This window comes from Zonotrichia leucophrys, chromosome 1 (assembly GCF_028769735.1).
Source record: "Zonotrichia leucophrys gambelii isolate GWCS_2022_RI chromosome 1, RI_Zleu_2.0, whole genome shotgun sequence".
Classification (NCBI taxonomy): domain Eukaryota; kingdom Metazoa; phylum Chordata; class Aves; order Passeriformes; family Passerellidae; genus Zonotrichia; species Zonotrichia leucophrys.
Genome location: NC_088169.1, coordinates 94,619,905 through 94,637,264, shown reverse-complemented (window position 1 = coordinate 94,637,264; position 17,360 = coordinate 94,619,905). Strand labels below are relative to the sequence as shown.

Here is a 17,360-nt window from a genome sequence, read left to right as displayed (position 1 = left end):
ACACGCTGGCTGCAGCTGTATTTTCTCTCTCTCTCTCTCACAGGGGTAGGCTGCCATCCCTGCTGAAGCAGGATGATAAATAGGGAGCTGCCTTGAGCGACAAGGAAGTTACAAAGAACCCCAGCAACACAATTAATTAGGCTGAAAACACTGGAGAAGGGATCCTTGTTTTGGGGCATAGCTGGAATGGATCTCTAAAAATGCTTTGTTTCCATTCATGCAAAGCTCCTTTTTTTTTTATTCTATCATGGGCTTTGTTCACTCATTAAAGAGAGTTCTGGAGAAAAGCTGTAGAAGCATCCCCACAATGTTACTTTTTTAGAGCAAAACTGGGCTTGCAAGTCTCAGGAGGAAAGCAAAACCTCTTCTGTTGGAGGAGAAAGGTTTCTAGCTGACACAGATGACAAGTTTTGGCAACTGTTCCAATCCCAGAGTCCTTGAAAATCTGTTACTTACCCCAACAGAGCTTTAAAAATTTTGTTATCAGTGCTTCTCTCCTTGGCTTTTCACATTCAGGACCTTGACATTGTATATTCTTATCAGAAGCTGCTGCAAATTAATTTTGTGCACTTTGCAAGGAAAAATAACTGGCCAAATACTTGCTGCTCCAAGTGGCATTCTATGTAACAGGGCTCCTTTTTTGCTTTCAAAAAGGAAATAAAATGCTTTGAAGAGGCATTACAAGACCACACAACACCACGTAGCCTCTTGGAATACAAAACACTCTTGTGCACCAAGCTTGCCTATCAGAATGACCAAGCTTAGCAGGGTAGTGCTTATATGAGAAGATGAGTGCTTCACAGGGGACTGCAGGGAGATTTACAGTGCTTTGTCCTCTTAGGTACTACTCAGACAAATGCTTGGCTTAGTTTGAGGGAGTTTTATACATCACTGCATAGCAGCCTCCATCTGAGCTGCTGTGTGTGAATGTCAGTGGTCAGATTGCAGCAATTTGCTCAGTTCCAGCTCAGGACTCCTGGTTCTTCTGCAGTTTCACCTAGAGACAACGTTTTCACCTCTTGTTTCGTGTTGATATCGCTGCTGGGCTGCTGAGTGCTGTGCCAGCTCCTCCTGAGCAGACAGGACTGGCTCTGGTGGTGTTCCCCAAAGGACAGGGAGGCAGATGCGGGAATGGGCTGCGCACCCCAGAACGGTGCCAGGGAGCAGCAAGGCCAAAGTCCACCAGACCCCCCCACCAGGAACAACTTGATGAAATTCAGAGTTATTGCACAGGTAGGGGACTTGCAGATAAAAACATAATTGAGCAGTAATTGAAAAGTTTACCAAGCTGTGTCAAGCCATAGACATTTTTTAACTATGTTGATGTCTGTAAAATGAAGCCACCACAATCTGATATTTTGCTGTAGAGTGGACTGCATTACTGAGAGCATCATTTTAGAAAATCAGAGCTTGTACATTTTGATGAGTGTTGGAGAAATGCTACACATGGACTAAGTGGATAGCTTAGTATATGTTCAATGCCCCATGTCCCATCCCAGCCTGGCCCAGGAACAGCTGCTCCTCTGATTTTGCTGTGACAGATACTTTGGAGCAATGACTGGAAGATGTCAGAGAATATATTTTCTTAGCCTTGTCACAAGGGGGAAAATGGATTGGGAGGGAGTGCAGTGGAGATGAGAAGACACAAAGAGAAATAGTGAAGGGCAAATTCCCAGCAGCCTTAGGAAAAAACTGTATCATGGTATTGCAATGAGCATGGAAGTTTTATAGGATAAAAGGTACTTTTACAGAGGGCAATGCTGTTTAATTATGGAATGAAGTAAACTGATTTTTCTATCAATCAGGGTATCCAGAAGTAAAAAAGAAAGAACAGATCTATTTGTCCAGAAAGAATTTTAATTCAGGAAAGGGGTTTCTGAAGTCTGGCCTGTTGCCCAGACCTATGAGAACTGAAGCAGGGAAAAGCAAAAGCAGCAAAAGCATACTCATTATTTAGCTGGACCTTTTGATTTCTAAATATAGAGTAATTGTGACTAAAACACACACACACACACACACACACACACACACACACACACACACACACACATACACACACACATACACACTCTCTCTCTCTCTCTCAATTCTATGCTTCTTCTCACATGAAAAACTAATGTGTTTCTGTACCACTGTCTGTCTGTAAGCTGGCATGCTGCAGCTCTGGGAGAGAGGCTGGACTTTGAAATGTGGTTTTACTCAAGGAAAACTTCTGCCCTTCAGTGTGGGAGGCACTGTTCCCTCCGGGAAACATTTCCCTCTCCACTAGTTATATATTGACAAGAGGGGGAAAAAATTTAAATAATTAACTATATTGGACTCTGAATAAACACAACTTCTCATAGTGGAGAAGAGTTGTAAGACACTTTATCATGGTATGAAGAAAACCACCTTAAGAGGCCTCAGTGCTTCTGTGTCTTCAAACCTGACAAAGAAAAAATCTCCTATTTCAGTAATACCAAAATTATTCCAGTAGAACGGAGAAGGTGGTTGTAAACATTTCTGACATTATCTCCAAGATCTAAAAGGCTTCTTGCAGTAGTCTTTGCCATATTAGACAGCACATGATTTGGGCAATTATCTAGAAACAAACATTTAGTCTCCTTTTACCTTTAGTTTTAGGAAGAACTCTATTTCCTCAGGTGAAATTGATGAGTGACTCATATATTTAAAGGCTGGAGAAATTTGCATTATATGCCAAAGAAAAATGTTTATGTTTGGATCCATTTTGTAGATAAACTACCCTTGTAAGTAGGCTGATTCTCTGTCCCATCCTCCAGGGATGCTGGGAAGTAGCAGGGTTTGATTAGTCCTTAAACTGCATGTTTACAATCTTTGAGGACAGTTTTTTTATAAGATTTAACCTTGCTTGAAAGTGTATGAGACATCAAGTACATAAAGCAGAACTGGGTGCAGACAATGGGGTGTAAAACTTCAGTATGCATTGGCTTAGGCCTAACTCAGATCACAAAAAACTTTCAATATCTTGGAAAAACTGGGCTTGTTAAATAGGTTCTTATCCTGATTGAACCCTGTGACCTCTCACTTTAAGTTCACTCACCAAATATCTTTGTTTTTCACTCAGAAAATGCTTTCTTGCAGCCTTTTACCGAGATACACGTGCTGCCTCTGCTGCCAGGTCATGGCAGCACAGTGGCATGGCAGGGTACAGATCTCATGTGCAGCTCTTATTCTATGGTTCTGTGACATCCTCCTACAATTTAGATTAAAGGCAGCCTTGGGAGATCTCTGGGCCAGCCTCTTCTCACAGCCGTGTCAGAGAGGTTGCTCTGGACCTTGCCCAGGCAAGCTCTGAATATCTCTGACAATGGAGGTTTCACAAATCCTGTGTTGCAGTGTCTGACTGCCCTCATGGTGGGTTTTCCCCCCACTGATTTCTGCCTGGAATTTTCCTCATTGCAACTTGTGCCCATTGCCTTTCACCCTTTTACTGCGCACATCCAAGAATTTGGCCTGGATCTTCTCCAAATGAGTAGTAAAAGGCAGTGATGTGATCCCTCCTCCCTCTGCCTTTAGCCTTCGCAGGACTGAGCACTCCCAGTTGTCTCATTCTCTTCTTGTACATCCTTGAAATCCATCAACGTGTGTGATGTGCTGTAATTCCCAAGTTTTATCTGATGGGCTGTCAGTCTGCTGACAAGGTTTATTGTTACTGGAACAGAGAGGAAGGCCTCCATGTGAAGGCCTCTGGGAGATCACTGCAGACACTGTTATCTCTGAGAGAAACCAAAGTCTAAACAGAGAGAGCCAACAGGGTTAGCTTCTTCCTTCTGCCCTCTTTGGGCAGATTTAAAGTGGGATTTATGCAAAAGGTCACCTTTTGGTAGCATGGCTCCCCCTGCATGTGCCAGGGAAATGGGTATCAGGGAATCTGCTGGCTCCAAAGCAGGGGGAGGCAGGGGGCTGCACCACTGGAAAAAGGAGCTGGCTCTTTCCCCACAAGTGGCACTCTGCTCCACCCCTTCCCTGCTTTGCATTTAGAAGCAGTGGGCAAGAACTGCCCCCACTTGCAAAGGGCAGCTAGGGTGCCTGGCAGCTGATTCACCTTACCTCTATATCTTTTATGAATACATCCAGGAAAAGCCAAGTCTGTGGAAGACAGCAGCTACAACACTTACGGTCCCAGAGCACGAGAGGTGTGTGGATTGGGTTACAGTGAGACTTGCTATGACAAGTGGAAAAAGCAAGGCACAGGGTTTTCCATGTCTGGCTGTCCAGTGTAGAGGAACTTTGGAGGAAGACCCAACATAGGTAATGCTGTGGAACAGCCAGTTTAAAGAAAATGCATTTAGACAAGTAACAACTACCCAAACTGTTGTGGAATTCATTCAATAAAAGCAGAGAACAGCCTTTGCTAACACAGAGCCTTTCCTAATCTCTTCAGAAGTGTCCAGGAGGCCTTATCAGATACTTATTGCACCTCCTTTTTCATCTTCAGTCTGGCTGGGACCTTAGCTTCAGCTGCCTCTGTTTGGTGGGCATGGCAGGAGGCTGATCACAGCCTTGAGAACTGAACCAGGTGCTGGCTGATCTCTGAGACGCTGGCACAGCCTGCAATAAATGAAACACTGGTGAGAGGGAAAGGTCTGTGGGTGAAGCTTGGGAGCCCCCCTGCTCTGAACCCCAGTCTTGTACAAGCCAGGCTGAAATAGGTTGGTACTTCAATATCTCCACTCCTCAGCAGCATCATCAGCCTCGAGGTTCAGCACTGGAGTCCCCCAACAAGAAGAGTCAGAACCATGAAAAAAAAAAATGTTTTTATAACAAGCTGAGCAGGCTCCAACCTGATCCAGTAAAATCAGCAGAAAAACACAGAGAAAAGACAGGGGTTGCTGTGCACCAAATGGCCAGAGGTGAAGATTTGCATTGCCATTTAATTTGGACAAATATGAGTGGAATAGGGATGCTGATTGATGGCTGACTGAACATGAGCCAGCTGTGTACCCAGGTGTGGTACCGGCATCCTGGCCTGTGTCAGCAATGGTGAGGGCAGCAGGACCAGGCCAGTGATTGTCCCCTGTGCAGGGCACTGCTGAGGCTGCACCTTGAATCCTCTGCTCAGGCGAGGTTTAAATTGGGTATTAAGAAGAATTTCTTCACAGAAGTTGTTATCAAGGACTAGAATAGGCTGCCAAGGAAGTGGTTGAGTAGCCAGCTCTGAATGTGTTTAAAAGACATGTAGATATGGCATTAAGGGACATGGTTTCATGGTGGAATTGGCTGTGTTGGGTCAGCAGTTGGACTTGATGATCTAGAAATGTCTTTTCCAACCTAAAAGATTGTATCATTCAATGAATTTCACAGCCTCAGCAAAAGGATCCCAACCTGCTGTTCTTGCTGAATCCTGTGCCCTTTTACATAAACTGTAAAAGTCTGCTGGGGAAAAAACCCAGGAATATTTACTGATTGGAAAAGTAACCCATAAAACCACACTGTGGCCAGAGGGATTTCAGCTCCGGTCTCCCAGTCAGTGTTGCTGTCCACTTGAGTTCTACATATCATAATATATAGAATATCCTGCACTGGAAGGAACCCACAAGGATCATCCTGTCCAACTCCTGGCCCTGCACAGGACACCCCAAGGATAACACCCTGTGCCTGAGAGCATTGTCCAAATGCTTCTGGAACTCTGTCAGGCTTGGTGCTTTGACCACTGCCCTGGGGACCCTGTTCCAGTGCCATAACCCTCTTGTCCAAGAGTAAAACTGAAGCTTGCACTGGGCTCTGCAAATTTGCTGTTTGGTGAGAGACTCAAACAGGGCAGCCACAGTTGGGAGCAGGAGTGAGAAAAACAGAGTGAGAGTAAAGTGAGGAGACACAAAAGCTTTTAAAATGTGTAATCCCCTACAGACTGTATTATCTAACACACAGAGAAAAATTCTGCCTCCATTTTTAATGAGCTCTTCATGCAGAAAAAAGATCAGTTGCGTTTCACCTTGATAAACACTAAATACTGAAAAACTGATGCTATCATTCCCAGAACAGAAATTCCAAGTTTTGCTCGGCTGTACTTCACAGTTTTGCATCTCTTTACTTGGGTCACAAAGCTGCTCTAACCTACTCCCTCCGTGCAAACTTCATTGCTGTGACACCTGGAATGCCAAGTGGTTTCACAGGAAGCAGAGAATCTCAAGTATAGCAGCTAGAACCATCACAGCTCCTGTGGATTCCCTTTTTGTCACCTATCCATCACGCTCCTGATTTTACAGGCTTGCATGCAGAAACATCTGTAACACCCATTACAAACAAAATACTCACCAGCTAAGGCCATAGACAAGCGAAATTCATCCTGAAGGATTCTCAAGACATCCTGAAGCCCTTCTTCACCCTGCACCAACAGAGACAGCAGTCAGGGTAAAAGGAGCCCTGGCACAGAGCAGTGCTGCAGGATGCCTGCACCCTGAGAGCTGGGATAGTCCCTTAAATCCGTGCCAGTTCCAGTCTCTCATGCAGATGAATGATTAAAATGATGTGATGGATGTGCTCTGTTCATCACAGATTAATTTAGATGCTTTTCCTTTTGGGATACATCTGAACAGGGAAAGAAAACAAAGCTGTTTTTCACTTCTGACATTTTGTAGCTGGTTCTTTTTTTTAGCTTTCAGTTTTCCCCCACCAATGGGCTTGCTATTTAAAATGTCAAGCCTTACAATGCTGACAGGTTTTAACAAAGTAATGAGTTTTATATATGTTACCACTCCAGAAACCGTAGTTCACTCAATTAGTAGACTGAATCTTTAAAAATAATAGACTATGTGTTTTCCTCTGTTTAAGTGACACCAAGAAGCTCAAAAGCCATTAAAATGCATAGAAGATTTTGATCTTCCTATGAAATACTGGGGGATTAGTTTTTTTTTCTCTTGAATTTTCTTTTTATGTCTTGCAATAATGAATGCTTTGGGTGCAGTCAGTGTTAGCATTGTTTATGCCCTTCCTCTGTTATATACTTTGGTAATGCCACTGAGAAACATCTTTAGGAATACTCTATGGAATACAACACCAAACCACAATTGAACCCCGCAAAATCTCATCTCCTTTCTGTTGCCATTGTGGAGAAAGTGCAAGCAACTCACAGGAACACCTTTTTCATCTTAGGCCATTTGTTGATATTTGCTGACAAAAAAACAGTACTGCCAACTCTAACAGTTTTTTTCAGGAGATTCAGGTGATTTCTTGATCAAAGCCTTGCTACTGGAATCCACAGCAATCACACCACTGGACAAGAATGCCATTTAAGAGAAAGAAAATGTGTCTAGACCATACAAAAAAAAAGTATCTTTTCTTCTAGAGAAAAGTTTTGGAAGACTCCATCCAGAGTGTAAAAAGCAAAAAATTAACAAAACCCCCCCATCTGGTATAATAATACTATTTGAATTTTAATTATACTAAGTTTACCTCCTGCATCAGAGGCCTAATCCATGACTCTGGACCATAAAAATATGCCTGGAGTTGAGAAGCAGAAAAGCTGGAACTGAAATAGCAATAGAAACCCAGGCCACAGTGGGAAACTGTGGATACAGTTTTCCAGGATACAGTTTTGCTCAGCCTGGTCCAAAATGTTTCAGCCATCCATGGGATGGAGCTCTATATGTATTTCTGAAGAATTCATAGCACTGCTGTGAAACTGTTCTACCAAAACCATGTATTGTTCCCAACTATTTGCTGAAAGCAAATAAAATTGTCAGATTAATCTTTCTGGCAAATAAGCCAGCTCCAGTTTTCAAAAGCACTGAGTCCTAAAGTATTTTAGCACCAAACTGCAACATCAAGAAATCAGGTCCCACAAAGCAATGCTATCACCTTCAAAATCCCATTGTTCAAAATCCCAGGAATTTGTCAAATTCAGTGGTATTTTTAAATCAGAGGAAACGTCAGGGTTTCATTCAATTTGGGGTGATTCCACTTCAAATTCAGCAAAATAAAATTAAAAAATATATTCTCCACCAGTGAAACTGTGACTGGTGACTTCAGTTCAGGACTGCTGGAGAGTGTGAGCAGCAGGCATATGGATCCAGAGCTCCTTACTCACCTTGTAAGCCAGGCCCCACAACGCTGGTCTTCCAATAAAGACGCATTTTGCCCCCAGTGCCAGAGCTTTTAGCACGTCACTGCCTTTTCGTATTCCTCCATCGACATAAACTTCCACTCTGCCTCGTACTGCCTCCACAACCTCAACCAGAGCATCAATCTGCAAGAAGAAGCCAGTCTCACCTCGAGGGCAGCTTTTGATTCCCAGAGAAGGAGGACATATTCCAAAGAGACAGGCAGGGATGCAGTGCTTTAGTGGGATACCTTCTCAAAATGAAATGTGACAATGCATCACAAATAGCGCAGCACCAGGAGCTGCAGAATAACAAACATGCAGCTCCCTGCTCTGCTTTCCAGACACTTAATGCCATTTTCCAGTGCTTTGCTTATACTGATATTCTTTGCTATCACTTTTGATTAGTGAAAAAGCAACATTTTCAATAGATTTAGGAAAGATTTTTAATATAAATTTCAATGGGAAAACTGTCATCAACATTTTACTTTCATTTGAGACAATGATGAATAATACAGCTGTTTGCAAGAAAGGCTGATGTCAGACTTCTACTGCTCAAACTACCTAAACTTACATTTCAGCTTAATCCTGGTGACCACTTGTTGAGTGCCTCCCTCTAAAGCATCTGTGAAGGGCTTCATTTGCTATGTAGTACAGTCAATAATTTCCTCCAGGTTAGGTCTCCTGGTTCCCTAAGGTCTTTTCTGAAGAGTTCAGCATGGAGTAAGCCTCAGATGTTATTGCAGGGCAGCACTATGCAGAGATGCTGGCTCTGGCCCCAAAGGCAGTACAGCCAGGGGCAGGACAAGGCACTGGACATAATTAACTCTCCTTCAGAGCTAACCCAAAAGGCTCTTTTCTGCAGTGCCTTATACCTTTTTGCCTTCTTTTAGGTTTTTTTTTTCCTGAATTTCAAACTGAGAACCTTCAGGCTGAAATTTTCTAGGACTAACTCAGCAAGAGCCAAGCTTGGCACTAGAAAAATATCAGAGCCCAACTAGGTATCTACTGCCTTGTCTGTGTATGTAAAACAACTTTTAAGGTAGAAGAACAGTTTAATGTGGATGCTATTTCTGTTATTATGCCTTTAGCATTGAGTTTATTAAATTTTTTTATTCGTTATTGTCAGCCGTGACGCAGAATAGAAGAAATTCCCTGGTACCTATTTTTATTTAACAAAACAATGCCGAGAAAAGAAAGTTCATAAGATACTGTGAAATGCAGAACTGTAAAATAAGAGCAATTGGAAAAACTGACAGAAGCCAAATTAATCCAGTGAAATACACACATGTCTAAACAATGCATGATTTCTTTGTACAAATTTAAAAGCAGGGGAATTTTTCTCCAGATAAGTTATCCTTTTTCTGGCTCGTGTAAGTCAATAAATTCCCGTTTAGACTTGAGCCTGTAAATACGCAAGCAGACCTCTCACTAAATCTAGCTGCATTGTTTAGCATGTTTTGACAGATGTGAACAATGAGAATACATTATGCTCTCATTTGTACAATTTTGGTTCCAGAGCTTTGTTTTCTTTTTGCTGCAGTGCGCAAAGAGTTTGAGTGTGCTGCACCAGCTCTTGGAGGCACAGGCAGGAACTCTCCCTGACTTAGGCCAGGAGTTTATCTGCACTTAAGTGGGTTCTGTGGTACATACAGAACCCTCCCAAGAAGCTGAGGAAATACTTCAGTGGATACCCCCCATGCCAAGGTATGGATCTCACCAGTTTAAAGCTAAAGTATATCTGCACACATCCATGGCCACTGGACAAACTCAAGTCCACCAGAAGTGTACACACAAACCTGGGCATAGAGACACCCACGTTAATGCAAACGTGCAGACCATAAATGGGGAAAATGTGGGACATCCGTTTTCATCCCTTCTCACTTACAGTGGCAGGTCCTTCATCCAGTTGCCTTCCACCGTGGTTGGACACAATAATTCCCTGAACTCCATGTTTCACTGCCAGCTCTGCATCTTCTCTTGTCAAGATGCCTTTGATGATGATGGGCAGGCGTGTCAGGCTCCGCAGCCAGTAGATGTCATTCCAGGTGACCGAAGGGTCCAAGCTGTTGGGTGGCAGTCCGTACTCAGAGCAGTCATCTCCCTACAGCCACAATGAAACAGCAAAAGGAAAACTCATCCAGGCTGCAACAATACACAGGTCCCTTGGTGTCTTTCCTTGTCCTAGAACAAATTAATCAAACTTGCCAACAGACATGTTCATCAGCTCCAGAAATGTCACATGTCTCTGGAGGAGAATAATTTCAATGGGGGTGGAGATCAGTGTCTCTGAGGCGGCTGTGTGGGGATTTTGAAGACAGAACCCAGTTCGGCAGGAGGTCAAGCCAGGATGCTGCAGAAGCAGCAGGAGAGGAGATACACCCTCGTACAGCAAATGCCAGGGCAGCAGTTACCCAGTGGTTTTTCTCTCATGTGGTACATGCCAGCGCAGTGAATGAAAGGACAGGCTCATTTTACAAACCTCAAAGGCTCCTTCCAAGTTCTTCACTTTCATGTGGGGAGGAAGGCGGAAGCCATTGCGGACATCGTCGCGTCTCTTGCCCGTGTAGGGCAGATCGGCGGTGAGGACGAGGGCCTGGAAGCCCAAGGCCTCTGCCCGCCGGACCAGCTGCTGGGAAGCTGCCCTGTTGCGGTGGATGTAGAGCTGGAACCAGCGGAGGCCGCCGGGCGCAGCCGCGGAGATCTCCTCCAGCGAGCAGGTGGAGTAGGTGCTGGCGATGTAGCACGTGTCCATTGCTCTGGCCGCTGGGGGGGGCATTGGGAAGGAGTCAGAAACAAAGGCATCTGAAGGGTCTTGCCAGGCATCAGACACAAAACCCTGCACTGTTTGCAGAGACCACCCCAACTCCTGATTTCATGTGTATCCTACAAAGCACAGGGCAGCTATGCCCCAGGATTAACAATGACTGTATTTACCCTACACTCTTGTTAATCCATGGTTAAGAAAGCAGAAAAGGGAGAGGTAATTAACCAAGCTGTGCTTTCATTTTGCATCTGCATTTTTTAAAAAGCATGAATTTTATCTTTATGACTGAGTCCTCTCAGGGATGTACTGTTAGATCGACTCAGTATACACAGAAGAAAAAACATTTCTAGGGCTCAGGTCTCCAAACTCTCCACGGGGTTTGTGGGATATCTTTTTGTCCAAGGGAGACATTTCTTAGCCAGTAACAAGGAATTCACAGTCTGAGTCCCATCCACCACTTTTACAACCCATCTAGAGCCCCTAGGACTGAAAACCTTATGTGGTTTTTGGTATGAGTCAGAAATGTGTTCACTGCCCTCTTCTTCGGTTTGCAGCAGACTCCATGCGGCTGATTTTTAATGTTGGTAGCTGGAGAAGAAGGGCACCATCTATACAACTTCCTATGCAGGGTGTCAGAAAGTGGGAATGGAGTTTGCCCCCTCAAGACTCAAAATTTTTCTCAGTCACACTTCAAGTCCTCCTAACAGCTTCTTGAGTCTTTTCTACAACCCCCTTTTGGTGCTACACGGCACCAGAGCAGAAGAGTACCTCTGGCTGTGCTTTTCTCTCCATCAGGCCATGCCAGCTGGTGGAAGCCTGTAGGGGCAATTCCTACAGGAAAGCTGATCTCAGAACCCAGGATTTTAGTCCTGATGTCCATCATGGATACGTCCCGCAGCATACGTGGCCGGAAACGAATTCTGTAAGGCAAAAAATCTCCTTCAGGATAGAAGATGTTCAGTGACTTTTCTGAAATTTCGTGGAAACCAGGTCTTCGTTTACCACATAATTTCTGCATCTCCTGCCTCAGGTCACTGTGTCTTGTTCTCCCACTCTCCTCTCCCAGATTCCTTTTACTTGCAGGCAGGCTGAGTCCTTCCACCTCACCATTCATGTGTCTGTCCTCACTGTACCGTGTGCCTGCCCTCAGGTTCTGCAGCACGTTCCCCAAATCCCACCCTGCTTGCACATAGGCTTCCTGCTGTTCACCAAGAGCTCCCTGTTGCAACTCATTCTGTCAGAGCTGCTCATGCTCTTTCCTCCATAGCACACTGTACCCTACCCTACCCTACCCTACCCTAGCGTCTGCCTATACCCTCAGCATCCCTAAAGTCTCGTACAACCCGTGTCATACTCAGGCTGGCATCAGAGCACACAGTGCACATCACTCAGGTTTTGCATTTAGCTTGGAGACCCCCTGGAAAGGACAAAGTTTTAGGTTCCTTTGCTTGTCAAGTCCAAATACTTGCACAAAAACAATTTAAAAGGTCCCAGTATGACTCCCTTCATTCCCTTCTCACATTACCTTTTATATGCCAGGATGTTTTCATCTCGTGTGGTACAGTCGTCTGCTCCAGCTGCAAAATAATCCCAAGCAATCTTGGGCAAATACTTCTTAGCATAAGCTTCAAAGTCAGAAAGACACACCATCGACATTGCTGAGAGAGGTGTAGGGAACCCTGAAGAAAAGAATGCCATGGAGCAGAAATTAGATCCCTGAACTGTCATTCACTCTTCCAGGGGCGCTCATGTCACTGAAGGCAAAACTTGGAGCCATCTATTTTATAGAAGAGCTGCTGAGTTGTCTCAGTCTGTCTTGCACATTGGTCTACGAATCCACTACCCCAGTATGAGGAAAACTTGCAGATGCAGCCATGAGAGCAGGAGGAAGCTTGCATCTCTGTGCCTCTCTTCATTCTGTTCTAAACAGGGGCCTGAAGAGGACATTTTAGGTCCTCTGCTATTTCAATTGTGTAATTTTGTCATAAGTTCCTTCTTAAAACAAGCTGCATTATTTGTTCCACTAATTCTGCTCAAAGGTTGTCCCAGAACATAATTTGTCATATTACCCCTAAGGACGGCACCGTGACTGAACAATTAGTTATGGAGCACAGGGATGGAATTCAAGATCATGAAATCTGGAAACAAGTAAATACAGAGTCTACATGTAACCTGCTCCAGGATGAACACACTGTAAAACTATGTCCAGACTCTGAGAGTAAGTCACCGTAGAGGCTAGTGCTGTGGAAAAAACAAACAATTTTCTACAGATCTTCCTTTCTCTTCTGTAACAAATACTTTCTGGGTGTTTGCATTACATGCTGGAGCACTGATACATACTATAAAAGGAATATACAGAATTTGGACAAACCGTGAGAAAACACTGGCAAAAATCAAATTCCACAATATGAAACATATTTCTGAGAACTAACCTCAGCCTTTCAGGGAATGGAAGTGAAGCTGTGTGACCCAGATGTCTAATCAAACCAACATAAATGCTGCCCAGAAAATGGGCAGCATACTTACATACTTTTGAAGAAGCAAGAACTGAAAGCTATGCAAATGAATGTTTTAGCAAACCATGCCCGTGTGTGCAGAAACATGTACAAAACACAGACAAAGTCAATTTTCTAAATTGTTTGTTGCAATTACTTCTGCAGTCCTGATTAAAACAAGTATTTAGCAAGATATGTGGAAACATGAAATTTTAAAACAGCTGTGGCTTGGTCTGATTACTCTAAAAAATATACAGGAAGAAGTAAATATCCTAATATTCAGGATTAACCTCCCACCCCAGATTAGCAAGGGTTGCAAGCTTCACCCAAATCAGCCCCACGTGTCCCGTGTTGGTCACTTTTGGCACAGATGAAGACACAGGTTATGTACACAGACACAACCTGTCAAACTGCAGGTTCTCACTGACTGAAGTACCTGTGTTTGCATTTGAGAATTAGCACTCACAATTCTCTGCTAGTAAAGACCCCAGGATGAGGAACTCCTTGGAAGAAGAAATGCAACTGATTTCTTCAGGATTGTTCAGTCTGCTCTGACTGCCATCAGGTAGGAGGGGGTGCAAGGATCCCAAGTCTGCTTTCTCTGACTTTGAGAATTGTGCTGATAGCACAAGTCTTCATAAATTGTGACATTCTTTAAACCATCTATCACAACTTCTGCTTTTCTAACTTTTAGAAAGGTCAACATCATCAAGCACGATAAGATAAACCAAGTCCTCTCATGGCAGAACAAACAGGAATTTTAAACAACCCAGCCCCAGTCCTGTCTTCCAATTCAGACCTCAGTTCAGACTTACTTTGGGTTTCAGGGAAAGCTGCAGGGGGTGAGAGCCTCTCCTTCAAGTTTGCCTGCAAATGGGATTTTGAGAAGGTCTTTTCACTGAGTAGCTTCTGTTTCTTCTGCAGTCAATAAGCAACCACCAGAGATTAAAGCTCAATCCTGTGGTAAACTTTGTACTGTTTGTATAACACTAACTTTGTTTTGCCATCAGGAGATTAAAAATCCCTCCTAAAAAATGCATCACGTTGTCAGCATTGTGATTGCTTGGGAGCTGAGATCTTCGGCAGTGGCTGATGGCTCTGCATTCACTTAATCAAGCAACAGTATTTCAGGGGGTTTAATGAATCTCTAAACTGTTAGTAACTTGTTGCTTCATCCTCCCAAAATGATGCTTCACAGACAGTGTGAGTAGTTACAACTCCCAGCTACAAAGCCTGGATAATTTACTAGCATGTGGGAGATGTTTTTTGCTTCCTACAGTGTATAAACAACTAAAATACCTTCTCTCTTCCGCCAATTTTAAGGGCCTGTAAGTGCTCTCATCAGGACAGAGGTAACAAAATGATATTGATTTAAATTTCTATTAATTTATTAAATGCCTAACAATTTATTATATTGATTTATATTGATTTAAATTTCTAAGATGTGAAAAATAAACACTGGACAGTTTTATTTGGCTTTTAGATTCTTTCAGCCTTTAGGGTTCATGCTTTCAATATTTCTGTGCTAGTATGAGAGGATGAAGTTTCAATTTTTTGCTAACTGAGAAATGAGATATTACAGTGGCAGGTGCAGAGGACAAGTCAGAAACTTGTTAAAACTTTCCCAAAGTATTGTTGGCCTCCCAGCTCAAGCAGCCTAGATGGGGGAGTGAATGAACTGCCGTGGTGGGAAAAGCTGGAAGCTAAACAGAGCTGCAGTGTCATGGGCTAGCATTGAACTGTCTGGTCTGGGCCAGGAGAGCAGACCTGACATTTGTGACAGCAGAAATTGAAGGTCACTGACACCATCTGTGCAGCTGGAGTGAACACCTCTTCTTTCTGTTAGATGCATTCACAAGATCCTGCTTAAATTCAACCAGTCATGGTTGGCTCTACTACCATCTCTTGAAATTTTAAATTCAGCCTTCAGAGTTCTGGCAGCACTGTGGAACTGGCTTCTGGCATGGATAGCTGTGGGTAAAGGTGTCATAAGCTAGACAAGGTGCGCACATTTAGCTGAAATGCCCACGAGCTCCTTGGTTTTCTTCCCTGCCCAGCACAAGCCATAGGGCAGACAGCCTTTAGGTCTCTTCTGAAAAGAGCAAAGTGTGTGCTCACAGCCCAGGGCATGCCTGGGAAGGCAAAGAAAATCTTACCCTCCTTCTTCCTCCACTAGATGTCAGGTTTGGGTCATATATTTCAATATCTAGGTTGGTAAAAGCAATAACAAGAGTGCAGTACTTGCTGGCCTGCACTGCAAGGCACTATGGCCTTAAAACTGTTACAGTCACATCACCAGAGTACTGCTAATGTGTTTGGAAATCTTCACTCCCTGTGCCTTATTTTTAACATTTTCTGGTGCACAGCACAGCAATAAATGTAGCTGCATCTGGTCTGGCATGATCTTTGGTTCAGCCTACAAGTCATCAGCAGGGTCCTCTGTCATATTTCTCATTATGCTGATCTCAGTACTTCCCTACTTCAGGGATGCACATTGCAGCCAATTCAGCAAACCATAGAGTTTATGCTTTCATGATTATCATAATTTTACATGAATTAAAAATAGTCTGTGACTACTGTATTTTGGATCAGAAAAGGGGGAAAATCTCTGTGTTTATGCTGTGGCTTTTAAGAGGCTGTACTTTGCATCTAGATATATCTGCTTCTTTCAGCAATGGACTCAATTCAAAGTAGCAGTGACTTCTTGTTCCCAAAGTGGTATTTTCTCTGATAGCAGTAATACTCCTGATTTAGCTATGAAGCTGTAATCTGAGAAATCCAGAATTTGCCACAGAGATAATATCTTTTATTATAACCCCTGTATATACTTGAAAAAAAGTGGACAAGTTTTAAAATCCTGGAGCCTTTTCATTGGAGTATAGTAAAAACCTTACAAAGACCCTCTAAAAACTTTGCTGGAAATCTAGCTGTCTTCTTTTAAAAACCAAAGAAAATAGTGTGGGAAATAATAACACACATCTGGTCCATCCTTGCAGGTAGAATTTTGTCAAGCAGTCAACAGGCAAAGCTTGATTTTTGCACAGATCTGTGTAGCTGGGCTTTTGTAGCTGCTTACTTTTCAGTGCTAACACAGTCAAAGGCTCATGAGTCCAACACAAAGATCCTCTGTAAATCAGTGCTCCAGTTCCTATTACAGTCACAATGCTCCTTCCTCCAGCTGGTTGTATTTGTTTGCTTTTCACAGATGGCAAATCACGATGGGTCAAGCTGACATCTCTCTCCCTGATGCATCCACTAGTGCTCAGTTCAGGGTGGGACTTCAAAACACTTTGGTGAAGAATCTGGTGAACTCCAAGCAATGTAAATAATTCAGATCACATAACAGTTTGCATACAGTCACCACTGTTTCTCCTTATCAGATGTCTTTCTTGGGCATATGCCTCAAGTGCAGAAGGTCAGTTATGCAAGAAAGTTTTTCCCAAATTGAATACTTAAATAGCCATCCCTCTGTTACAGGTGGAGAGGGCAACAAATTTTATATTTAATGTTGCCTAACAGTTTTGATTATAAGATCTGTTTTTCAGTTGCTTTTAATTTTTTCATATTTTAATCATTCTAGGCTGAAACTTTCCACCCTTGTTCTCTGTGTTGGGCTGAATTTTTATTTTGGGAACATTTCACTGAAAGTTGGTCAGCATCTTCCAAGAATGAGGTTAGTGAAAAATATGGTTGGCCCATGCTGAAAATATCTTACAGTGGTTTCACTGCAGTTCAGTGCTTCATGCAGGGGCTTGAAATTAGCGGGGGTTGATCCCTGGAGACATCAGCCTGTACTTGGTGGCCATATGAAAACCCTGTCAGATCTGACCTAACTGTAAATCACTGCTTTCCACTTGCACATGGCCTGCAGAGCTTGTCGGAAACCCAGATGTTGTCTTTGCTGAAGACTTGCCTGGTGCAGAGCATGCTGGTGCCGCAGGAGCTCAGCCCCAAGTACAAGCAGAGAACTGGCTGTGCCCTGCTCTCCCTCACCCTGTGCCACCCAGAGCTGGATGCAGCCTTAAACAGCACTTAA

At 43.4% G+C, this 17,360-nt stretch overlaps 1 protein-coding gene across 1 annotated transcript; it reads right to left on the bottom strand.

Moving 5' to 3' along the window:
- Positions 1-4,276: 4,276 nt before the first annotated feature.
- HAO2 (hydroxyacid oxidase 2) lies at positions 4,277-14,264 on the bottom strand. The gene is made up of 8 exons (XM_064702829.1): positions 14,140-14,264; positions 12,355-12,508; positions 11,598-11,749; positions 10,545-10,828; positions 9,951-10,166; positions 8,051-8,209; positions 6,280-6,349; positions 4,277-4,572 (listed from the first exon to the last, which is right to left on the bottom strand). Exons 2-8 carry the CDS (start codon positions 12,483-12,485, stop codon positions 4,517-4,519), a joined length of 1,068 nt encoding a protein of 355 aa, XP_064558899.1. The 5' UTR covers positions 12,486-12,508; positions 14,140-14,264; the 3' UTR covers positions 4,277-4,516.
- Positions 14,265-17,360: the final 3,096 nt, after the last annotated feature.

What these genes read in the sequence shown, in the direction of transcription:
- HAO2 (XM_064702829.1), bottom strand. Translation starts at nt 12,485, where the DNA reads ATGTCGATGGTGTGTCTTTCTGACTTTGAAGCTTATGCTAAGAAGTAT. An exon ending in ACTTGGAAGGAGCCTTTGAG is followed by an intron (nt 10,167 to 10,544) that starts GTTTGTAAAATG and finishes TTGTGGCTGTAG; the next exon opens with GGAGATGACTGCTCTGAGTA. An exon ending in TGGATGAAGGACCTGCCACT is followed by an intron (nt 8,210 to 9,950) that starts GTAAGTGAGAAG and finishes TTCTTCTTGCAG; the next exon opens with ATTGATGCTCTGGTTGAGGT.